Here is a 25957-nt window from a genome sequence, read left to right on the forward strand (position 1 = left end):
CAGCTCAGGTGGTTCAGACATGGCACACCCTGGTCTCCTCCCACCAGAAGTTCACCAGGCATGGCCCTGCAGGAGGATCAGCCCTGGTCAGCCCAGAACCAACAGGATAGAAGCTCAGTTCCTCATCCAGAAGAGCTAGAAAAAGCTGAAGGCGGACAGGGATGTCTTGACTTCTTTGCTCTCCATACTGTCACAACAACTCTGTGTGGACTCAGGAAGGAAAAATCTAACTTCTTCTTTACTTTGACATGTATCAAAAAAGGGTGCACCTGATAAGAAGCTTCATCATTCATCCATCCACCCATCCACCCAACTAATGACACCATTGAGAGAAACTTTCCTTATGTGCTACGTGTTTGCACAAGAACACAAGAAAGGACTCCGCGCCATCTTTCATGAGTACCTTCCTCCTTTGATGAACTCTTCAGCAGTTTTCTTACCCATCACCACTGGGAGTTTGGACCCCAACAGGAATAATCTGGACTCTCCACCACAAAGTAAGCACAGCATTGTGTGCATGTTAAGATGCGCTGTGCTTTGTAATAGTGTTGTGTTTGCACTGTGGGACTCAGCGAGGGCTGCTGCTGTGCCAGCTGATTTTTCTATTGACCAAATCTGTTTTGGTTCTTTGCTCTTCCTAAATTGTTTTTGGTGTGTGTGTTTTTCTTTTGCTTATGGCTTGCTGGCTACAAAGGAAGGTTATTTCATTTCATCAATATTTTCACTGTTTCTAAAATCAACCATTTATCAACATGGGATTTTAGCAATGGTCACTGTTTTCCCGTGGCTGAAAACTAATGATATATTAGTAGGTGAAGGTGAACATGTGGTTGGGTCACCTACAAAGACATGTGTCCCCAGTACCTGACAAACTCTCTTCATTGTCCTTACGTAAATCTTGAATTGCTGCCACACAAGAGTTTTATTGCAACCGTTTTTGGTTTTTTATTTCAGTGCAATCACCATTTAAAGTCTTTTTTTTCCATCACTTCTTTCCCTTCTCTTGTCTTTTTCCTAATATACGACTTGGTCCCACCTTCTCCTCCAGCATTCTAATCATTTCCACCCTATCCTCTGAACCAAGTCGCCCTCCTTCTCAGGATTGTTACCCTTTCCCCCCTCTCCCTTATGTGTAATAACTCACAGTTCTGGAGGTCAGCATGGGCGGGTTGTCATTGATGTCCGTGACTGTGATGATGGCTGTGGCTGTGTTGGAAAGGCCAAAGTTCAGGTTTCCCTCCATGTCCGTAGCCTGCACGATGATGGTGTACTGGGACACTTTCTGTAGAATGCAGACAGAGAGAGAGAGAGAGAGAGAGAAACAAAAAACCAAAGTACGCTTATTCATCTGCAAAAAGGTCTTTTCTTCTTCATGTCTACAGCAGCAGTCACGGACTGTGGCTCCCAGGGGGAAAAGCTGAGTCTGTGTTCTGCTCTGTAGTCACTGTCCATGGTTTGAAAACCAGAATCACAAGAATGAAGGTCTTTCATTTGACTAAGTTGAAACCTCCTCAGTGGAGCATATCTAGACTTTACACCTTCTGAAGGCTGCAGTGGGAAGCCTCCCCGTGGTTACAGTGAGCCATCAAAGCCATCAAAAGCGTCGCTTATTCAGAGCCACTGATGGACAGATGTAAAGACAATGATCCGACTGATGGCGATTATTAGACATATCTGTGAAGTGATGGACGGCATTTCATCTTTCAAAATGATAGTGTCACTTCACTCGAAGCTGAAATATGCTTCTCTTATTTGCACTTAAGGGTCTTTGAGTTTGCTTTTCTGCTACTTCTCCACCGTTTTTTTTTTCCTCCCTCCTACTTTCCCCCTTGTAGTTCTCTCCGTCTCTTCTTCTGTCCCAGGGTGCAGCTAATGGGCTGCAGGAAGGATGGAGCCCGGGAGCTGACTGTCTGGATAATGCGTCTCGTCACTGAGATTCCCAATTACATTCCCAGTGTCTCTCTCACCTGCTAATTACCGAGTAAATATCCCAATTAGGCCAGGACGCCACATCAGTAGGATTAGACAGCTCCTCTCGGTTTCTCTCATCTTGATGCTCGATGAGATGCTGAACTCCAACCCCGTACACACACTCTCATTAACATTGGCAGACACACGCAAGCAGAGACGCGCGCGCACACGCGCACCCCTCTTCCTCCATATCTTGCGCTTGCCTCGCTGTCCCATCAGCCTGTGCATGCCGTGTACACAACACTCTCCCTAATTAGACAAGGGAGTAATTATGTAGAGCTCCTCTGAACCTCTCAACACTGCAACAACACCGCAGCATACCCCGTTTCCTCCGGAGGATTGGGGTCTGTTACTGTCAACAAGCTCTTAAAAGTCCACTGCAGACCAGTGGAAATCTTTAGAAGAGAATCAGTGTGTGAGTTTACAAAGAGGAGGAAGAAGACGTTTCAAAAGTAAAGAACAGAGGAGTGGATAAGAGGCGGCAGGGGAAGCAACGAGGCGCAAGGGAGGGAGGGGGGGGGGACCAAAAATAGATGGGTTTTTGTGTGTGTTTTTTTTCCGTAGCACCTAACACCTCTTATACCCAAGTCCTAGAAAGGAAGAGAGACGAGGAAACTTTCAAAGTTTCAAAGGGCCAAAGTGCTGACTAGAAGTATACCAAGGAAGCGCTGTAGTGTGCTGTGCAGCATCTTTCTATGAACTTCATGTACAGTACAGAAGCATTTTTTTCCCCCCTTTGGGATTTAGAACTTCTAATCTGCAGTCTAGGAATGATGTGAGAAGGAAGTAGAAGTACGTATTTCATGGCATGAGTCTATAAAAGAAAGTCAGTATTCGTTTCAAGCATGGGTTGGATATATTGTTGATGAGCAATGTTGAAAAAGTTAGACAGGCTCGTCTGTAGCTGTTCCTTTACCTGCTGATAAGCTCTGCATGTATCATTGAGAAAAATTAACCTCATCTCCATGCAGTCCTCACTCCGACAGGAAATTAGTAGGCAGGACTGAAGACCCGTCTGCAAATATAGTGGGTCCCTGGCCAGGAGACGTGACGCTGCATAGGAGTTGCCACATGCGTCAGTTTAGTTTTTGACAAGTTTGCTAAAAATTGCAAGAACATGCTGACCTCAGTGAGTTTTTGTTAGAATATTTTCTTCTTCAAAATAGGGCCTGAAAAAATTATAATGAATCTATCTCATTATTGGACTTTGGAAAAAAAAAAAAAGAAAAAAAAAATCTTGTCAAACTTTTGCCTAATCACCTGAAAAATATGATTTCTGTGAGAAATACAGACTTTTCTTTAGACTCCACATCCTAACAACTACAAAACCAACATTTGCTCTCTGAGTTGTGCATTTTCTTCCTCACGATAATGTTCCAATAACCCTCATCTTGGCAGAACTTGGAACTGTTGCTTCCCGATGGACGACGTTTGGGACTGAATTCGCTTTGTGCCGAGTTTGAATTTCTTCCACACAGGGGTTTTTCCCAGGTACACTAGCTTCCTCCACACTGACGATCTCTCTGCGTTAGCACTGCGATGGAGTGGGAACCTGATGAGGATAAACCCTGACTTTCATCCTGTGTGAGCAGGGATGGTTCTTGATGTGACGATAACTTGGAAAGCGGCGGCATAGAAAATGATAGAAGTACGAAACGGTTTGCTTACAGGCTGCCATCAGAATACAAGTATTTATTTCAGTGTGTCTCTCTGCATTAAGCTCTACTGCTCAAGCACCACCGGCCCTTAGTATGATAGAACAGTACAGAAGATGGATGGAAGAATTTCTTCTATTTGTATTTAGAGCAAACTCCATTGTGGTCTGAAAAAGCGAAAAGAACAATGATCTCGTGTGATACTAACAAGGATATAAAAAAAGATTCAATGCAAGGAGAAATAATTACGTCAATGGAAAGTCCTTTGAAGTACAAACGGCTTTACTCTGTGTTTGCTGGGTGGCAAGAGTTTAATCCTGCATTTAGGCTTGACTGCCTGGATTAGCAGTGTACAGATAAAACAGAGTAAAAATAAGCAGAAGTTTGACTGAGACATTTTCAGTCCATGTTTCGCTCATACCTCAATTTCCCTCTGGCACTCTCATGTCTCAATCACTCGATTGTCATTGCCAAATTCACATTTGCCTCCTCTCTACTCGTTGTAATGCCTCTTCCACCCGGCTCTGCTTTTGTTCCATTGCTCCCTCCTGTTTCCTTTTCTCCCCCCTCCGCTGGCCGTGTTTTATCGAGTGTAGATGTGATTATATGGGCTTTTGTGTTTGTCTGACAGGTGTCAAGGGCATTCTATCGCAGATATTTCCACACTATCTTTACCACACAAACACACACACACCCGACTCAACGTGAGCGGCCCACTGCGGCGTGATGTGTTGTTAATAGGTCTGTCACCGGTGACAGTTTGGGAGGATGATCTGTCTCTGGGATTTCTTTGCGGAGTTGTCACGGGCACATCCATGTTGTGAGAATAAACACATTTGGATCTTGTCACAACTTTAAGGGCTCCGTAAACAAGGTGACCGCAGACAATTCACTGCTGAAAAGAGATGGACTGCATGTGTGTGTGTGTGGTAACACATGGTAACATTTGAAAGTCGTCTCTCTGTCGTCCTGGTAAACAAAGCACCTTTTCATCTTCATTTGGAGGATTAACTTGGATTAAAATCATTTTTTTTTTGCAGAGTCGAACCACTGACCTCTCGATCGAGACCAGGTGCCACCGTCACGATATCCCCCGTCTCGCTGTTGATGGTGAACATGTTGGGGATGGGGCTGTGCGGCGTCTGGGACAGGATTCGGTAGCGAACCATTCCGTTAGCCGTGGTGTTGTCGTCCGCGTCGAACGCCGACACGTGCATCACATAAGTTCCTGGTGAGAGACGCGAATGATTAGCATTGACATTTACAGGCAGAAATAAATAAATGTAATTTCAATTAAAAGCAGCAAAACAGTCTGGAAACGCACGACTGCAGCTTTAAATCTAATAAAGTAAGTAAATAATGCTTTTAAATATTATAAAGCTTTCACTGCTGCATCTCATCCATCTGTAAATATTTAAGTGTTTTCACTCAGAAGGTTATTATCATTCCTGGTCCAGTGAAATCCCACGTGTGCTGCTGTTCAGTTGGCAACTTGGAAATAACTTTAATTCAAGGTTTATTAGCCATTTTCCTCAAGTAGACTGCTCGGTCATTTATGTGAATGGGATACTTTAAAACAAGACAAAAAGAGGTTGCTAATGTGCTCCGAACATCACGCCGCTCTGCTCAATCAACCGCCTCACAAACACATTTTTAAAGACTGCGAGTGGCAATCAAGCAAAGGTAATGGTTAATGCGTGCATAAAAACGGCTAATAAAGCAGTTGGGGAGGATGTAACAGTCTGATAACATTTGAAATGCAGTTAATTGATAGCTCACAGGTTTACGGAGAGACGCTGGCCACCTGCTCCGGAGCGAGGACGACTTTAAAAATTACCACAAACAAAAGTGCATCTGACAATAAAATGTCAGCAAATCTAATTATGATGACTTTTTATAGCTGCATAATAGACGCTGCATTTTGCTTCTATAGGATGGATTCAGACCTGCTGTAATTATAATTACCTTGATTACAAGCACAAGTGAGCACAGTCATAAAGTATGTGGACACAGTTGCCCCGCAGACAATAAAGCACTATACCTCCATGAATGCACCACTTGTTTGCTGTCCTGCCTCCACACACCCATATAACTCTCCGGGATCGCTGCCTGTCACCCGATCTCTCCATCTCTCTTTCGCGCTCTTGTTCTCTCGCTCTCGCGGCTGATTCTAATTGCCAGAGATAGTGATATCATGCCAGTGACAGGCCCTGTCCGAGGATAATTGTAACCGCAGCTCCCATTTCAAACTTCATTACATTTCAAAGCAACATTTGTCAATGACTCGGCCAGAGGGAGCACTCTAAAGGCCTCTCAGCGAGCCGCGGAAAAAAGCTGTTAGGAACAGAGGGAGGGGGAGAAATAGAGGACAGACTCCATATTTGGTTTGACTCCAATCCGGGGGAATATCAGCGCTCCGCCCTTCCATTTTTTTTTTTTTTTTTCCTATAGATGGAGGGATAGAGACGAGGAGATGAGGAATCACAATGTGTCACACATCGCTGGGGTAATTTCATTAAGCTGCACTCTTAGGGGGTTTAATGTGGACCCTTTGTACGGGCGTCCTAAGCTGTGCCTGACAGGATTAGGTCCCCATAATGACTCTTTAATTTGCAAACTAATTCAAGTCTGTAATTGGCCTTCCATTGAAACCACTGGAGCTCTAAATTCCAAAACTCTCTTTTTTTTTATGATTATTGTTCAGCTGAATGTCATGCGATCCGGAGAGACTCTGTGTGCTGCGTGGGGGCAAAGCTCAGGGAGAGCGAACCGCACCAGAGAGGGAAGGAAGAAGAGAAACAACAGGGAGCGAGGAAGAAAGGGGAAAAAAAAGGAATAAAGACAGTGAGAAAGAAAAAAAATAAAGCACTACCGAAAGAAAGGGAAATGAGCACCTGGACACCTCTTGAGCTCACCCCTGGCGCAATAAACTCTGGCTCATCGCGCTCGCGCTCGCATACGCTTGCACACAGAGAGCTCATCTCTGTGATTCTTCCGCTCCGAGGTTAGACATAAAATGACCCAGTGGTGCTACAGCGTGGTACATTTAATCCTCAATCTCCTCTCCAGCCTGAGCACCCTCTTTGGTTTATGGCCACTACTGCGCCGGGCTAAATGAAAAGCCACTGTCGGAGACAGATTCTCCGTCTGTCTGCTAAATCAAGGGGGAATGGAAAAATTCTCTGTTGCGTCAAAGATTCACTAGTGGGGCCATACTTTTAACGACGCCGGCCTCTCCGCTCGTGTCTGAATACGCGAGGCATCCACAGATCCTCTGATTCCTTTCTTCTAACTGCTCCTGTTTCACCGTTCATGTCTTGCGTTGCCCCCCTCTGTTACCTGGCTTGGAGCCTTCGTCCACAGAGCCGTTGTAGACCTGGTTCTTGAACTCGGGCCGGTTGTCGTTCATGTCGATGACGAAGATGTAGAGATCGATGGGGTTCTCCACCTGGTTCCCATTCATGTCCACAGCATGGGCTCGCAGCTGGACGGCACAGCAACACAAGAGATGGGTTCAAATTGCAGCTCGTAAATGGTTTAATGAGAGACAGACTGACGAACTGATCAATAATTTACATATTTAATGAGCGCTTTCACTGGATTTGGAGACATTTGGTGTTTGATGGGTCTTTAGCCTTTAGCTTGTTGCGTCACAATCAACATGTAACTCTGCCATGTATTTTGGCAAAAGGAGCACGATTTTAAACTCTTTAAACTTGATCATCTGACCGACAGGAAGCCACTGCAGTGATTTGAGGACAGGTGTGATATGATCCAGTTTCCTGGTGTTAGAAAGGAATCTGTTAACTGATTATTGTTTTCTTCAGAGCTTTACTTTATTCCATTTCAATATTCTAACCAAATGAAAATGAAGTTCTTGTTTGGACAGAAAAGCCTTGGTTCTGCTTATGTTTTTCAGACGGACTCAGTAGATTTTATTTAGCTATTTAGTTTGTAGATTTTAATGCCCTGTAGCAACTTTTGACCTCTCGACGTCTCTGCCTTGTGTGCATTGCACTGATTCTTTCTATCGATTTGTTGGACATCCTAAATTTACTTTCTTAAAACAAGAAGATGTAGTTCTGCTAAGTAAAAGAGGTGAGTACTGTGCCGAGAACAGCTCTTCGTGACCCTGACAGTATGTTTGAGTGGTCCTTGGTAACTGAACGCATCGTGTGTCGGAATGTGGTTCATTTACCATGAGCCGCCCCCTTCCCAGTAAAGCAGAGGAAAAACCAACATAAATAAAACAGCAGCCCACTGAAACTGAGAGTGTCTCTGGGTGTGTCTAAACCCAAACTGGAACACCTCTAGTCCGTCTGCAAACTGATAAGAATCTGCATTACTGAATAATGCGGGATAAGAACTTCAAAAAGATTTTGAAACCTAAACAACAATATAACATAAGGTCAGTAAAATTCGGGATATTTTTCTTGTTGAGAAATTGCTTTAGAGATCATGTTCTTCCCTCTGACTTCTTATCTCTTTTACACTTCGTCCCCATAAGTTTCTTCCTTTCTTTGCTCTTTTTTTTTTTTATCTGAGCAGAAGCCAAAACAAGACACATCTTATTTTGTTGGAAGTTGCCTCTTTTGTAAAAGCAAGGTGTCTTGTTTCGGAATCACTGTGTTGGATCCCCGGCCAACATTCTGTCTGAGTTTGTTTGAAAGAGAGTTCTTGAAATCTCTTCACTTGCGTCTGACTCCACAAACACAGTCGGCCCCATCTCGAATTCAACTCAGCTGTGCTCAGATCAATGGAACCACCAACAAGGATTCCTCACAAAGTTTTGACATGAAGTTATTACAGGAATCAATACATGCTGCAAAATGTGTCCTGGTTGCTTTCACTCTCGGTAAGTCAGGAGTTTAAAAAAAAAAAAAAAAAAAGTTGAATAAATTAAAATGAGGGCAGACAAAATAGAGAAGAATTATGAAAATGTTGACTTTAAATAAATGCCAGAGGTTTGTGTTTTTTTTTCTCTTTACTTCATACTTGAAGGTCAAACGAACAAACCGAAATGGCATTTCAAAATGAATTCCTCTCCTCTCTCTAAAGCTGTTTTGATTCACTTCACCTTACTTGTGAATGTTTATTTCCCTGAACATGACTTATTCAGTGATATTCCTGTCAGCTGGAAGCACCGAGGATGTTTAGTTTATATCATATGAAGTAAAAGAAAAAAAAAAAAAAAGAGAGAACGAAACCTGATACTATCCACATCCTCTGCCAGAAAACATACACTGGTAAATATTTATTCAGCTAACACGTCAGCAATCAATTCCAGGCGAAGGACCCTCCACCGGATCGTATTTGATATGCATCAAAAGCCAAGCTAAAAGAAGAGCGCAGAAAAAAGTGACAAAAGTGGGAAATACTGACAGGAAGAAAAATGAAAACATGCAGCAGACAGATGAGAAGAAAGATGAGGTATGAGAACCTGTGCAGATTTTTTCATCGGGCATGGAGAATTGAGGGATTGATGCTCGTTCCATATGCCCGATAGGAAAATGTTTCCTGGACTCTGCAGGAGCCTGAGTGCCAGATAAATGAAATAGCCTTCAGGCTCGTTGCGCAGGAAATAGAATAAGTACCATTCTCTATCGACTGCTTCTCCTCGGAGAGGAGAGGATCCTCTCCACCGCTGCTCATCCTCGCCTATCCACTGTCTGCCTCCACTCCACGTCTCCAGGTCTCCCCGAGGTTAATTTGACTTTACTTTTTCCACTGCTTTGTCTGATCTGTTCAGGGCCCAATATCAGTCTGGCTCCATCACGTCACCCATCGCGCCACACTGTAACCGGCCCCCCCCTTCATCCATCCATCCATCCGTCCATCCATCCATCCAACTCACCCAGACTCTAATTCAATCACGGCAGGAGTCGGAGTTTTCTGCCGTGTTTAAAGAAGGCAAAATGTCACTCTGGGTCCACATTAAAGCTATTATCTTGAAAGGCAGCGGGGGGAGAAACACAGACCATACCAGGCAGCGTTCTGCATTTGGCAGGAGGCGGCATCCTGATAGAGATAACAACAGACCCAGAAGCTTCAAGGTTTTTTTGTTTTTTTCCTTCCTCATGAAAATGCATCTTGTTGCATGGCTGGTTTTGAATTTCAGAGTGCACATTCTTTGAGAATGAAAAGAAGTAGACCGTAACTTTGTTCTGTCCTTGCTTGAAATATGAAGTAAACAAAAGCAGGAACACAAAGTCAAATGCCGACTTTGTGTGCATCGGAGTCCTGCATTGGATAACGGAGCGCAATAAATAAACCCTGCCCCTGACTTTAACGCTCGTCGACGCGGGAGTTTTTTTTCTTCTTTTTTTTTCATGGAGCGCAGCTCATTTGCTTTCATGTTGCTTTAACTGCGCCGAGCGAGAAAGCTCTTTAATTGAACTGCAAAATCTTTCACCTGTTCACACATACGTCTTTACCTCGTCTCATCTGGTTTCTCCACCTCGCTTTGTATTCCACACAAACACCGCTCCTCCACAACAAATGCACAGTTAACTTAGACCGCCTTTAGCTGGCATCCCCCACTTTCTTAACAAATCACCTCATTGATTGGAGTTTCCCTTGGGAATAAATCTGTTCACCTCCCGCTGAAAGGTTAGCCTTGCAAGCTCCTAAAGACTGTAGCTCAGGCAAGATGCACGTATAAATACAGAGATAGTGGCAGGTACAGAGACAGAGAAACGCAGTCAGAAAGTGGAATTGATGAACCCCGTGTTGCTGCTCAGTACATCACAGCGTCGGGGTTCATCTTCTTCTTATTTTTTTTTTTTAAACTTTCTTTCTTTTTCCAACAGCGTGCAAAAAGATGAGCTTAAGCTTCAGTACAACAAGTTAGCACTTCTCTTCAAATCTAAATGCAATCCTCCCGATTCCATGTCTGGAACAGCATGCACAGCGCACAGCTGACGGCAAAGGCACAGAGAGATGGAAGTTTCATTCAAATGAGGCGGTGCAGGTGTTGCCGTTTTGTCACAAGCACAGCACGCGCCGAAAGAAAAAGAACGGCTGTACATGCGGCACCGGATGAAAAAAAAAAAGTCCTCAGTTCGGTGTATGTCCTGCTTTAACGCACCATATGCCGCGGGGTAATTATTCACCTTTCAGCACAAAAGCACATTTTGACATTTTTGAATGCGACAGACTTATCCTACAGGGCTTATTGTGTTCCTGCGATCACCGCTGAAAGCGACGGAGTGACAAAGATTTTCTCGACTCGCAAATGAAACAAAAATGATAACATCATCCGGAGCCATTTTCATCTGTTCTGTTGGTCTGTCGTGTGCTTATTTTACCGGCAGGCCAATGAAAAACATCGGCTATGACAGGTAATAAAACCAGCAGTGTTTCATGATTAATGATCACATGCAGCGCTGCTGCGCTCAGGCCAAACGACACTCACGTGATAAGAGGAGCGATGTTCCCGATCGAGAGGTTTGGTGACAAACATTTTTCCGAGCACGGGGTCGATGTTGAACACCTCGTTCGGCGGCTGATCGGCTCCAACCCCAGTGATGCTGTACCGGATCGAGATGTCCTGATCCTGGTCCGAGCGAATCTGCATCACAACAAACAAAGAGGAAAATCACCACTTCTGTGCAAGAGAAGCTTGTGCATCCGTCCGTTCAACCTTTACACCATCATGCAGCCCCGTAGAATCTTAATTCAATACTATTATTTTCCAGTGGCATAAAATACCAACCGCCGCAGACCAGAGACCAGACTTTGAGGTTTTTGTTATTCAAGAAACAGTTTTTTCGATATTCTTCTCCTTGTGTTTGGGAATGTTGTTCACAGAGACTTCGTATTGCGTGATTTTCACTGGAATCCTGCAAAAGGCAGCCAAGCAGACGCACGGAATTAAGTTTCAGTTCTACAACTTCACACGCCGTTCTTGGCTCGTATTCACTTCCGAGAGAGTCGGCCGTGCCCTCAGCTCACCCCGGGACCTGCTGCGATGTCCCCAAAAGAGCAGGCAGGTCCTCACAGCGTCAGAGTGTAAACAGATATATGTCCCTACGACATAAGTAATACCAGTAAACACACACACAGACACACACACACACCACACTGTTATCGTCACAGTTTCCCATTTCCAGCCCGTACGTGCTCAAGGTTTTCATTAGTGCGGCTGAGGGAGCGCTGTGTACTCTGTTTGCCGGAATTGGACTGCTTCAAAAGAGAAAAAAATTTGAATTCAATATTCTAGGGAGTGAGAAATGAAATCAACATGTATTTACTGTTCACTCTGACAGTTGGCCAGTGATTTATGGAGACTTTCTGGAGCCACACAGCGACTGCAGACTTGCTGTGAACAGAAATGACAATTAGATAGGAAAGTGAATATATGAGTTTGTACTAGTCATGTAATTGGAGAACAGGCAACATAACAATAAACACATTTTTGCAGAAGCAAAAACACAACCCAGAAGGCAATAGGTCTGAAAAGCAGCAGTGCACACAAAGAAAATTATTTAATAACTGTGGGACACGGGAAGCAGAATGTTCTCTTAAAAAAAAAAAAAAAAAAATGAGCCTGCGCTTTGGTTCGGCCTCCCTCACCAGATAGGCAACTAATAGGTGCATTAAGTGCACTGCAAGGCCTGTGATTTGGACTGAAGTGCTGTGTAATTGGGACTCATTTGGGAGAGTTATTCAATTTGGTGCCCAAATAGAGTCCAAACCTGCAAGCATCCCATTTCTGTCCATTAACTATATGACAACCCGCGAAATCAACTGGTATATCGAAATGACTCAATCATACACTTACTCCTGTATGCAGGGACATTCTGTACACACGCACACACACACACGCACACGCTCACACACACACACACACACACACACACACACACACACACACACACACACACACACAGAGAGATTGCCAACCTTTTTCTTCTAATCAATGACTATTTCAGTGAAAAGTCTGAGTGCACCAGAAGAGTAAGACTGTCCAAAGTTGTCTCCATCTTTCACCACTCGAGGAACCAATTTAGGCACACTTTTGACACACCAGAAATTCTGCCCTGCTGTGAAAATAGCTGCAGCGACTAACAAGGACAAGGGAAGGACATATTAGGCAGGTGTCATCCCGACTCCTCTGACTGCCGGAATAAAAACCCGTCACCGATGCTGAAGCAGCTATTAAAACTATTTCCCTTCTCTCTCCCTCGTCGCCGGCATTAACATGATTATCTGCTCTCCGTAAGCGGGGAAACAGTCAAGGTGTGTCTTTCTAATCACACCAGTGTGATCAGTTATAGACACATTCGCCTGCGAATGCCAGAGGAGCTGTCACAGCAGCCCACTAATTTTATTTGTGTATGTATGTATGTGTGTGTTTTCTTTGGGGAATAGGAGGAGGGGAACGTCAGGATGCTTTGCGCACTTCTCAGTGAATTACTGCTGACAGCTATGATAATTAACGAGCTGCCGGCATCCACTGCTCTTACTTCAAAGAAACTCCAGCCCGCTAAACACCAACAAACTAACAAATACCCAAGCTAGCGGCTTAGTTGAACTCTCAATGTACTGTCATTACCCTCCTGTACGCAAAGTGAAAAAGACACAGCGGCACAGAGGCTCTTTTACCTCTCCTGTCACATTAGAAAATACAAGCAATTATTACACATCTGCCTGCCAAAGTGTCCCCAGTCTCATTCATCCTGCTTCTCTCCTCCCATCTCCTTGTCTCTCTTTCCCTACGCCCTCCCTTCTCCTTACCATCTCCCTCTCTCTCTCTCTCTCTCTCATCTCCACTCCTCCCCTTTCCTCTCATATCTCCCCTCCGCTGTACTCTCTCTCTCATCACTTCTCTCTCTCTCTCTGCTTCAGGTCTCTGTGGGGACAGAAGCCATGCATGAAAAATGAAATTACTTCAATCCGTTGGCCTTGGCAGTGGCGTATAAATCCTCACCAGTTAGGAAGTGATAGCTCTCCATAATTCCATTTGGGTTTTCCCCGCCCTCCTGATTTCCCACCCGCTCCCGAGTCGTCCTGCTCGAGGTGGGATACGGAGGGGAGGATCGAGCCGCGTGTTTCCACAACCACTCCAGCCAATTAGCTCTACCTCCCACATCGCTCACGGAGACAGGCGCCTTTAAGACTGGCGAAGGACGGCGCCAGAATTGTTATCCTCATCTGCTTCCACCAAATATTTGCGAATTGGTTGTATGGGCATGCACATGAGCGTTCAAGCGTGGAGAATTGTGTTTTCTCCACTGCTCAAAGATCTTGTTTATGCCAGCTAATGATCTCAAGAAAGTTTTCGAATCCAACGTCGTTTCATCTTCGGTCCCCAAAACGAAGCCTGTCTCGACGGGTCAGAACTGACAGTGTGCAAGGTGATGCCAGAGTGCGGCTGGCATCATGTTTTCCGATAAATAATTCAATGAATCGCATGTATGGATGCAGTATACACAGTCATGCGCTAAGGGAACCAATAATGAGTGTCAAAAAATGATGCGGCAAAGTGTTGTCGCGTGTTATCAGCCCCTTACTTTCATCACAGGATATTGTGACAGGCGGGATGTCGCTTCAATGGTGAGAAGCTCTTACTGTCATTCTGCCATTTAGCTTCAGCGAAGGAGGGGACGTGTTGAAAAGAGCCCAGCATGAGATGAACACGAAGAGCTGCTCATAACTGCATAAGTACTCCTATTTCCTTTAATGAAAGGATGGAAACTCTCTCTTCCTGCTTGTTTTCTTTTGTCCGTCTGGCTACACTAATGTCCTACTTTACACCTCAGCAAATAACAACACTCATGCACACGTTATGTATGATAATGCACCAAAGGTTTCTGTTGGAGAACAAATAAAGGAAAAAAAAATCATCAGGCTTAATGATAAAAAATAAAACAAAAAATTCATTCCTCTTGCCTTTGTTTTTTTTTTTCTCCCCTTCTTTGAATTTGAATTCCCCTCCTTTGATTTGAGTGTAAAAATGTGAGTCTATTGTTGGGAGAGAGCATGGACCCAAACCAAGAGAGATTGATTGTGAAAGAGAAAGAGCGAGGCGGAGGCAGGAAGAGAGAGAGAGAGAGTCAAGCCTGTATCATCCGGCATCAGAAACCAGACCCTGTCTAAATGACCTATTTGTCGACGGATCAAAGCAATTCCCTTCATTACTGACAACTTGTCTGCTTCTTAAGGAGATCTTATCAGTGAGCTTAGCTCTCTTCTGCCAGGCAAAACTGAATCAAATGAGAAATTATCGTGCCACCGGGTCTTTGGGGAAAACAGAGAGCAGGAGATGAAGAGAAGGGAATGAATAACACAGAAGCGCTATTCTACCACTATAGTCACTGGGGTGTAGAGGAATTAATTCCCTCTTAAAGATTTATGTTAACTAACACTTTTAAAAGTATTCAACTGCTCCTCTGTAGACATGTGACTGCACACAAGTCAAACGGTGTTCTGATAATATGCAGGAAATCCGAACTGCCTGTAAAGATTAGACTGAACAGACACAAAAATGAAGGACATGTGTGAGCGGGAATAAATCCTATACTATTGGAATGCTTATTTTTTTTATTTTGACATGCAGTGATGGTTGTAAGGAAGGTGCATTTGCGGGATGAACAGCAAGATCCGACGTGTCGTGCCGAACCAGCTGCTGACTCTTGATCAGTGTTGTTTTGGGAAACAGATGATTGAAGTCATTTGCCAAACATTAGCCTCGGTAACGTGCAATAAGCCGACACCGCCATCTCCTCCTCATGGTTGCTCACTAGCTTTAGGTTACTAACCCATTCTTTAAACAAATGAAAGCTGTTTGCCATCGGCAGGTAACATGTGGGACACTTTTAAAGGCCAGTAGCCACAGACTCACCGTTATGACCATTGGAACTGATACAAAAAGTTGCTTCTTGACCGAATAACATCCTTGTTTAACTTCATTGCAAAATTTGACACAGTTTCCCAAAAAAATGTAGAATATTTGTTGCTGATTTACCTGCGAGTAAAGTGTAAATTTGAATTTTAAAATGGGAAGGAAAATGGGAAGGAAAACAGAACTGTTTACAAAATGCTGAAGAAAGTTAAATCCTTCTTAAAGTGATCTTAGTTTGAAATATTTCACATTATTGTGCAATTTGATTACTCCACGCTGTCCCACAATCAGTTTTGTTTTGCTTTGTAGTGTCATTGCCTTGATCTTTTTTAAATACGTCTTTTGTGGATTACCACATCTGACTAGTGTTTTATCTTTCTTTGTTGGGAGGGGGGGGAAAAAAAATCCCCTTTTTGAAAAAAAAAAAAAAAAAAAAAAAAATCGAAAAGCATCCTTCTGTCTGCCAGCTCAGCCCACAACTCAGTCCTGCGAGGGTCTGCTGTTGTTTGTGCGGTTGGCTGTGCTTTCAGGTGTTTGAAGTTCAGACTCGGGCGGCGGAGGGCTCCGCTGGTTCGTGTGATACCGGAGTGTTCCCGAGCACATTACCGTTGCATTTGTTTGCTTCAGAATTCGAGCTCCTCCAGTGCCCACGCAATTCTCACCATGGCAGATTAAGAGCGAAGGCACTATGAGTAAACAAAAGGGAGGAACACGGAGAGGCTTAGGGCCCCGGTATACACAATCTGAAAGGAAATGTGCGATGTTGACAGACACCGACGATGCCTGTGTACTCAATAAGCTTACAGTTCTGCCTTGTTCACCAGAAACCGATAACACAGCGGATTGCGTTGATACAAAAAAGAAAGGCTTGAGGTTTGATATCTAAACCAATAAGATGTTGTATATGTGGTTTATACCTTTGTGCCGACCTCCTCTCTCTCTCTCTCTCTCTCTCTCTCTCATGCTTTTTGCATATGTTTGTCTTTCTATGGCATGCTCCAGTTTTGCTTGCTGTGTGTTAGTGCAGTCTTGTCTTTTTTCCAGGTCTCTGCGGTGTGTGTGTGTGTGTGTGTGTGTGTGTGTGTGTGTGTGTGTGTGTGTGTGTGTGGGGGGGGGGGGGGGGGGGGGGGGGGGTCAATTGGCTTAGGCCCCTTCTGTTCAGTGAAGACATGACTTCCAACCACCACTTAAATTTCAGATTGGCTTCCAAGTAGGTTAAATACGCTTATTTGAAGAAACTCTACAAGTATAATGTTGAATTTTTCATTGGACTTTTCTGTTGAAGTCTTCTTTTCTCCTTCTGCCCCTGACACGAGGGGAATATATGTACGCACCCTTGACGACTCAGAGCAATCCTGTTATTCACCAGTATCATTGCTAACAAACAGTGTGGGAGAATCCTTCAAAGTCAAAAAAATATTGCAATAATGCTAAATTCATTTGATGGGGGAATGACAAGCGTTTGTTTAAATATTTATCCACCATCCAGCATTTTAAAGTAACGACTTGCACGGGTTTTGATAACTTTCTATTTTTGAGTGTGTGATGGACGGAGTCTGTGACGAGAACGTTGAGTTTGCTGCACGGTGCAATTTTTGAAAATGAAATCATTTCAGTGATCACATAGACTTAATACAATTTGGAATATATTAAATAAATTTGCTATTTTTAAATATGAATGTCACTGGTTCAGAGGCAGAAAATGAGGTCTAATGGGGTCAATAAGCAGGGGCACAAATTGGTGATAAATTAAGTTAAGAAACATTTAGCACAGCAGTCGTCGCACAGCTGAGCTCAGATTGTTGCTTCCTGCGGTTTCCATCAGCGGCAGCGGCCTCTATTACGACGCTTTCACACCGGTTGGTACGAACCAGGGTGCGTGTTTGATGCAGCTCAAAATGTAAATTTGAAACATCGTAACTTTCATGACACCAAAAACAGGAGGACATGGGGAGTGTTTTGGTGGCTACTGACATGGAAATCAGTGAGCTCTGAGCAAAGATTGCGAGAAGTTAACAGTTACGGCTCCAGCAGTCAGGCACGCGGCTGACCTGATTCCATAAGCTCATGCATAACGTGTGCTAAATTGCATGCTCACGCACATGAGAGTGCACCTTTGGGTTGCGTATGTTTTGAGGTCGACTAAGAAAAACACATGCATAAATTTTAGTATTGAAATGAGGGTTTTAAAGGCATGGGAGCAGTTGATTGATGATACTAAATAAGTCTTTATTGACCAAACCTATGTATGCATTTCAGTTTTTGCACATTTCAATGACCCCAAGTATAACTATAACCACCTTTTCAGGTCAGTCTCATGATTCACTTCAGTTTACATGGTGCATTCACGCCAATCCTGCTTCCCTGCACTCTGTGACAGACTGCTTCTACTGTCCTGCCTCTCAATTTCATTTTATTTCCAATCTCTCAGTGGTTTATAGCACTGGTGTCAACCCTGCGGTCCAGGGGCCAAACATGGAGAAACAGCATGTACAGTCTGTCCTGCAGGAGGAGCCTCTATAAACATTCAATATTAAAGAAAGAAGATATTGATTTTTTTTGTTGTTGTAATTTATCTTTTGCATGTTTAAGCCTGCAAAATGCAGCAGATGTTTTTTTGAAGCATTGTTACAAATGGCATACTGTCAAAACTGTAGCTTCTTCTTTAAATCTTCAAATGTTGACATTGTGTAAAGCTGGTTTCTTTTTTAATGATAATAATGTATAAGCTAAAAAAAAAAAAGGAGAAAGACTATAATTACGTATTCAAAGGTTATTATGCAAAATTCAGTTTGCCCGGCCAATTTACCGTCAAGCTGAGCTGCATGTAGCTCCTGGACTGAAATGAGTTTGACACCGCTGCTCCACTGTTTGTTCAGACCTCAGTGCAAGTCCTAGCCGCTACCCTTTACTCTAGGCTAGATTCTTCTTTCCTGCAGACTTCCCAGCATGGTGCATCCTTGGCATAACAGATGCCTTCTGATCTCGGTCTTTTTGTAAGTCCGTGCATGTAGAGGCACAGCAGGATAATATGCGCTATAATTGCTCCTTCCTCTATTTGAAAATACAGGTAAGGCTGAATGCAACTCATAGGTTAAAATGCAAAGAACTGTAAGTATCGCATGCATTTCGATAATTTCCCTGGGACAGCATGAATAAGTCTGGAGCAATTACCATGAAATTACAGAAAATGGTTGTTATTGTAAAACATATTCAAGCAGATGGTTCAGAAGATTTTTCTTCAGGGATATTTTATTTTTTTCAGATTGAAGCGATCAGTATTTAAACTCACAGGACAGCATGGACAGCGTGACCTTACAGGGACTCAATGAGTCCATTTGGTCTGAGAACACCTCGATCTTGGTCAATAATTCCCCAGCAGACCGCTCTTCTTCACAAGCGTCCTGTATCTTTGTCCTGCAAAAGGACCCGCAGCGTATGGCGAGAGCAGCTGAGCAGATCGTAACGACACAGCTCCCTGATCTGGACATAATCTACGCCATCCCACTGAGGATGGAGGCCACGGGCATCCGCCCATCCCGGTGTCCCGCTTTTCCAACTACTGCTGTCAGGCAAACTGTTCAGCGCCCTGAGGTCCAGCGCTACCAGACAGCTTTATTCATCGGCCTGTATCCTCCATCAGTCCCTCCACCACCCAAACACCTAACAGTAAACCACTGGAGACATAACGTATGGTTCCGTCTGTAATATAAACAATACCACCTGAAGATATTACATCCCTATCTCCATTTTTATGACAATCTATGTCACAAGATAGATACTATAGATTTATTTGAATATCATTTCATTTTTTCTTTAACTGACTGGAGGGTCCATTCACGTGTCACTGTAGAGTGTATAATGAGAAATATACTATCGCCGCATTATTGCCAATTTATAGTCATCGCAATGTTTGCAATATTCATTAGACAAGACTGACTGAACAGCGATAAATCAAGCACAATAACGCTCTGCATGTCAACATATTTGTCCAATCAGAGATAACCAGACTGCACTAGATTGTATCGCATTTCACTTGATTATTCCGAGATTACATCCGAACTGGAGACAATAAGTCAGAACGGCACAAAAGCACAGAAACAAAAGAAAAACGACTGAAAACAAACAAAGTTAACAAACCGTACTGCTTCTGAAATGCTGCTGGTGGGAACTGCGGACACACTTGATCAAAAAAAAAAAAAGGAACGGTGACGACAAAACAAATAACAGAAAAATAAATAATCTGTTTAAAATTTGGGTCCATGAAGACCAAATCCCAAAGCATGTCAACATTAACATCATAGGCTGAATTGAATACAGTCTCAAATCAGAGTTGAACTAATATCTTACAGGCATAATTTTAATCATTAGGTTTTATTCACATGTATGTCATGATTGCATCTGTATATCATAAGTGGCTGACAGTGCAAACAAACATTTGGAAGGAAACTAGCCCATGTTTTCATTAATGCTTAGACGCTGCAAACACAAACCGCACTGAAAGCACAGAAAGGCGAGTCTGCAAAAACAATGGCAGACAGACAGTTCTTCAAATCGCTTTGCATTCGGCTGAATAAAACGCTCCCCTTCAAACGCATTAAAAGGAAGGCGTCCTTTCAGCGTGAATTGGCTTGGAGCTTTGTGCATTATATCGTCCCGACAGCTTCAAACAATCGATGGGCTGCCTCTGAGGCGCTGAGTGAAAATATGAGACATCTCACAGTTTTTGATGAATAAAAAGTAATTTTGAGTTTCTCGGTTCTGAAAATATTATTTGAAGACAAAAACCAAGAAGCTAAATTAAATCATACATTTTCTACTGTACGACTCAGATATGATTCAACGTTTTCTGCAGACATCATAACAACTTCCTCCAGTCGACTGTAAATCCAAAACAAAAAAATACATTTTGTACAATAAATGCTTTAAGATCAAGTCGTGCTTCTTTAATTTGGAATTTAGAATGAATATCTAAAGGAATCACAGTCTGACAATCACATAAACATGAACGCCACCTAGAGAAGCCCTGACTGGAAGAAACACAGGCCTGTCAGGAGCCTCAGTGTCGCTGAGGTGCCGGCGTCTCAAGCAATGACACCGGTTCAGCGAGCAGCAGGACAGTAGAAGCAGTCTGTCACGGCAAACCCCTAAAGAGCCGAGAGCCCGGCCTTTCACAGCTCGAAAGCTCCACAAACAAGAGGTGGGGGGGGGGGGAGCTGCTCCAAACACGAACAAAGAGGAAGAGATGCTCCTTCAGCGGGACGGCGGAGCCCGGCGCAGAGAGGCGGCGGTCAACGGGTCACAGACGGACTGGTTAACTCTGAAAAGAAAGAGCTTTTATGGGAGCGAGGTTTTCAGGTGGCGCTGCATTTCACGCGCAGACTTCATCTGTCGAAAGCACTCCGGCGTATGCAGAGAGATAAAAAAGACGCCTTGCGTGTTTTTTGCGGTAAGTCGGGAGAGCGTGTGCATTAAAAGCTTTCCTGTGGCCTCCATAAAAAGGCAGACTCTTTCTGAGACTTTGATGTCGAGCATTGTGTCTCCTTAAAATACAGGACAGGGCTGACACTGAGTACCTCCGTCTGTAAAGAACAGCAACAACAAGTAAAACAAACTGTTTTACTCTTTTTCCTTCATTAGCTGGCATGAACTGAATGACTTGGCATAAAACGATGTGCGAGTGACTCACTGGTAAGTGTGAGAGTCTTTGACTCATTAGTCTTATTAAACCTTTAAATGCTGTTGATGTGCAAGACAATGCGCCTCAGGCCCACATTTCTTCTCAACATGATAAATCTTTCAGTTTGCGTGGAGAAGTAACTACAGTGTTTTTGGGTGCTAAATGTTCTAAATTCTCTCCTGGTTCAACCAACTTTCCCTTTTTTTCTTTTTTGTCAAGAATGGTTAAACCCTTTATTTCTACAATTGCCGGATGGACTCAAACAACAAACTACGTTCAAAGTACAGAGTTTCAATGATGGCTCAATTATACAGTGGAATGTCTAAATCCACTTTGGTTTTTATATAACAACAGCAAATAAAATTTGTGCACATGATGTTGTGGTTGGTCCTTTAATGAGCCACAGGCCTGTTTTCTCTCCTCCTAGAGACAATACCTGGGTTCAACTAGGATTTTACATGGGGAGTTGTTGGCTTCTTTCCTTTCATCCAATGTTAGCATGACTCAGATCGATCTATCTATTCATAATCTATATCGTTCTATCCAGCTGTGGCGTGCTGGAGGCCGTTCCATCTGACTGTGGGCGAGGGCAGCGTACATCCACAGGACAAACGCAGAGAATGAATTATGGGTAGTTTAAGGCTTAATGAATGTCAAATGCATGCTTTCATGCTGTGAGAGAAAACTGGAACACTTGGAGAAAACCCATGCATCGAGACGCCATGTGAACACCACACAGAAAGGCCCCTCGGCACGGACTCAAACCCAGGACATTTTTACTGTGAAGCGACAAAGCTAACCACTATCTAACCACTATCCCACCATACAGACTGAGTTTAGAATAACAATAACATATCCTTTACTCTAAAACCATCATGGCACATTACGAATTACAGCTTTGCTCCACAAGAAACATGCTCACTGGTACTAGCCACTAAGAGCTAGCGTAGCGGCGCTGTAAGAAACGGGCTCACTGTTTGCACTGCAAAATGTTGAGCTGTTGTGCAACCACGACAGCAGATGACTTGCCTGTTGTTTGATGCTGCAAGAAAGGCCATGCAAATACCTGAAAGCATTAAGCAATTTGCTAAAAACATCCATATGCAACAAGTACATACATGTGTTGTGAGATATGTAGGCACATGCTAGCAGAGATACTCGGCAGTGGTTTATATCAGGCATAATAACAGAAAAAAAAAAACATTTGTACAGTCGCTGTTAGCAGATGATGTATCGAGGCGACATCAAACTGACTTTTTCTTCACGGTTTTGAGGGAAAGACTTCAACTTCTGAATCAAATTGAATGAAGACATTCACGTCCCCTGGGGACCCGTTCGCTGTCTACCTATCCACATGAATTTAAATTTCATCCAGCTCTTCGACTCACGATAAAACCCTGCCAGAACTAATGACAGCGCCATCAGCTGCAGCGGCTCTTTTGTTTTGTGCTCATTAGAAAAGAGTGGTCTCTAAACATGCAGGAATACAAACATTACAAATTCTGGAGCATTTATACTGCGAGCATGTTGGAGTGGAGATATAAGCATTTAGCACAAACCACCACCGTAAAACGTACAAAACCAGCACCAGAGCAGACTCCAGTTGTTTAATTGTTGTGGTATTCATTCGTGTCCAGACTGTCTTTCTTCTCATGTGGGCAGAAAACCGCACATCGTTCTGCAGTTAGAGCATACTGCGAAATAACAGCTTTTTAAACCTCACTTTAATCACCCGATTCCAAGCCGGCTAAATTCATTACTTTGTTATTGGACGGCACATTTTGTTCTGACAAATCATCGAGCCTGAAAGGCGATTTTTACTGCAGCCCATAAATGGTGCGCTGAGATGTCAATCAAGCACTTATTTCATCATCAGAATGTCATCTGACAAAATAAAAATACAGCTTCCCACCACCACCACCCTGAGTATCCTGTTGGTTTGATTTATCTCAGAACGGATGATATCCGAGATAGAGGCGACAAGAAAGTTGTCTTTTAAACTTTACGGCCACACAGCCATGTGCGGACAGGTTTATGTCATGCAATTTTCAGATTTATGGGAGGAACAGAGAGGATGGAGGGACAAAAAGATGCAGCTACAGATTTCTACGGCGTACTGGTCTCTTTTAGTGCACGAGAGAATGAAATAGAGAGAAGTGTGCTCTGAGGGCTTCTGTGTGTGTGTGTGTGTGTGGTGGGGGGGGGGGTGAAGGGTGAATGACAGCTGGAAGTGATGCAGGTGATATTATGAAAAGAACTTCCTCCACATTAGTGAAAATAACATGGAGTAATAAAAGTTAAGCAATGAATGACTTTTCCAATTATTGTAGCGTGAAAGGAGCCCGGTCTTTAATAGCACAGGCTTATGGCAAATTAGAGGTGCTATTCTCCCCGGAGGTAACAATAGAAAGACTCGCCCTCCTCACTCCCTTCTTCCAGGCTTGTAGAATGAAAATAAGACAGGCATTGTAGTGGCAGACAAAGAGCGGCCGCACCCCTAAGCTTTGGTTTAGCGGGGTTAGAGCGTGAGGGCCGCCATCTCACCATTACCCCTCTCTCCCGGTCCTTCTCCGTCACTCTTTTTCATTAAGAGATTGATTAAATTGTGAAATTGGGGGTGTGATGGATGCATGAATGACTTCTGCAGTCACTCCCCTAGGCTTTGACAAGGACAATATCAAGGACCCCCTGTTACTCCCTTTCTGTCCCTCTTCCCTTTATCCCCAGGAAACCCAATCTGGGTAATTAGAGTAAAGCGTGTTTGAGACTGGTAGAGAAAAGAGAGAGAGAAAGAGAGAGAGAGACAGAAGGAAAGAAAGAGGGGATGGCGGTGGCATAAAAAACTGCTGCCTCTGCACTTTTCCTGGCCATTACTGCCCCCTTCCAAACACTGTGTACACACACACACACACACACACACACACACACACACACACACACACACACACACACACAAATGATTTCACACTGTCCACCTCTCACGGCTAACGTTCTCCCTCTTCTTCCACCCCCTTCGTTTTCTTCTCACTTACTAAATCCATCAGGCGGCAGTGATGAGGAGAAATGCAGACTAGAGAGAAAACGGAGAGAGGGACGTGTGAGGAGAGTGAGAATAAGTGGGGGGAAAATGAAAGTGGCTGTGAAGTGACTGCATCAGCAGAACTCTGTGGCTGAACATGAGCCCTTTTGGCTGGAAACCTGGAAACAGAGAAGTTGCCAAGACTTGTATGGTCGGACATCCGTCTGGCAGGATGGATCCATATTGTGAGAAAGTAGATGGAGTTTTTTTTTTTTTTCCTTTTCTCCCTCCCCCTCCTTTGACCAGACATGTGGCCTTTGTGGGATTCGTCTCTGCAAAAGTAAATTTGTCATGCATCTTCTTCTTTTTCTTAGCCAGTCAGTCAGTCTAGCCAGAGAAACATCCGGTTACGTCACCGCACCGCACACACACACTTCAAGAAGAAACCTCACATTGCACCGCTCTTAGACTACAGAGACAAAAGCTCTGCAGATATCACCGGGTAAACAGACGTCTAAGGACACAGCTGTGGGCAGAAAAGGCGAAGGAGTAAAGGTGTGCAGGTAGAGGCGGGAGCAGCGTGCACGTTTTGATGTCGACTGGATGCCTGACAAAACGGGCGGCTCCCTGCCAGGCTGGGCCCTGCCAAGCACAGGCAGAAACTGAAGAGGGGCTGGACCCTGCCATGCTGCTGCTGCCGCTGCTGCTGCTGCCGGGCGTTTTGAAAAGTTGCACATACACACACACACACACACACACACACACGAACACAAGGACACACTCGCTCGCCCACGTGTGCTCGCACGCACACACACACACATGCACGTTCACACCGCAGCCTCTAAGTGTGTGTCAGAATGTTTCCCAGGATGTTTTGGCGCCCGCTAACCAAGCGAGGGATTCTGCTTGGCAAACTCCACCTCAGCAAGAGTCCAGCTGTCATCTTGACAAATGAACCTTGGAAGAGTGAGGAGGTGTGTGTGTGTGTGTGTGTGTGTGTGTGTGTGTGTGTGTGTGTGTGTGTGTGTGTGTATGTTTGTATAGCCATTCATTTGTGTCTACAGATTCAGCTTTTATAGTTTTCCTGGAGTTTCAGCACGTGTATTGTGAGGAAACAAGTGCATCTTTGAATATTGGATCCTAAATGAAACGTTCATTGTTTTGTAAGCTGTTTGCACACTCTTAATGGAGAAAAAGCCAACATGTTGCAAGCATTCTTAGGTTTGATTTGCAAGAATGATGAAGTCAAGTCAAAACAAGAAGAAAACCACCTGATAGGATGGATTACATAAATAATAGTTAGTTCATTTATGAGTAATTAATCTGAAAAATAATATGGAAACCTCTATTTTGTAAGTACAATTCTGAGAAAAATAAACTTAGTTAAACTTTAATAAATTAAGAGTTTGGTTCTTCAGGAGCAGCTGTCCTTTTGTTCCCATAACCACACAAATCTGAAAATGTATCAGAGGCACCAAAAGTCACTTTCTGTGAACCTCTCCTGAATCCGTGAATTTAAGTTAAGTCCGGAGTGGATTGTGAAGAATCTCAAAAAGCAGCTGACAATCCAAATGTTCAGCTTAGCAGTTATTCAGCATGCAGTAAAAATCACTTTATACAAAGAAGCGTTTTGCGCAGCCTGGGGTGAACTCAGACAATTCTCCCTGTATGTGGTGACGCAAGAAACATCCACGCATCGCTCACATCTGATTCTTACATATAACACGGCGATTATTTTTCTTAAAATGAAACTTCAAGACTAAATATTCTTTTCTTTGGGAAATAAA

General features: G+C 43.7%; 1 protein-coding gene across 1 annotated transcript in view; it reads right to left on the reverse strand.

Annotated features, from left to right (window-relative positions):
* The window catches only part of LOC115407531 (cadherin-4), a 230361-nt gene that overhangs the window by 24321 nt on the left and 180083 nt on the right, over nt 1-25957 (reverse strand). The window contains exons 6-9 of the mRNA XM_030117896.1: nt 11041-11196; nt 6966-7110; nt 4682-4854; nt 1145-1282 (exon numbers count right to left, since the gene is read on the reverse strand). Coding sequence (XP_029973756.1) covers nt 1145-1282; nt 4682-4854; nt 6966-7110; nt 11041-11196 — 612 coding nt within the window. The remainder of the gene's footprint in view (nt 1-1144; nt 1283-4681; nt 4855-6965; nt 7111-11040; nt 11197-25957) is intronic.

The sequence above is a fragment of the Salarias fasciatus genome, chromosome 20 (genome assembly GCF_902148845.1).
Source record: "Salarias fasciatus chromosome 20, fSalaFa1.1, whole genome shotgun sequence".
Lineage (NCBI taxonomy): Eukaryota > Metazoa > Chordata > Actinopteri > Blenniiformes > Blenniidae > Salarias > Salarias fasciatus.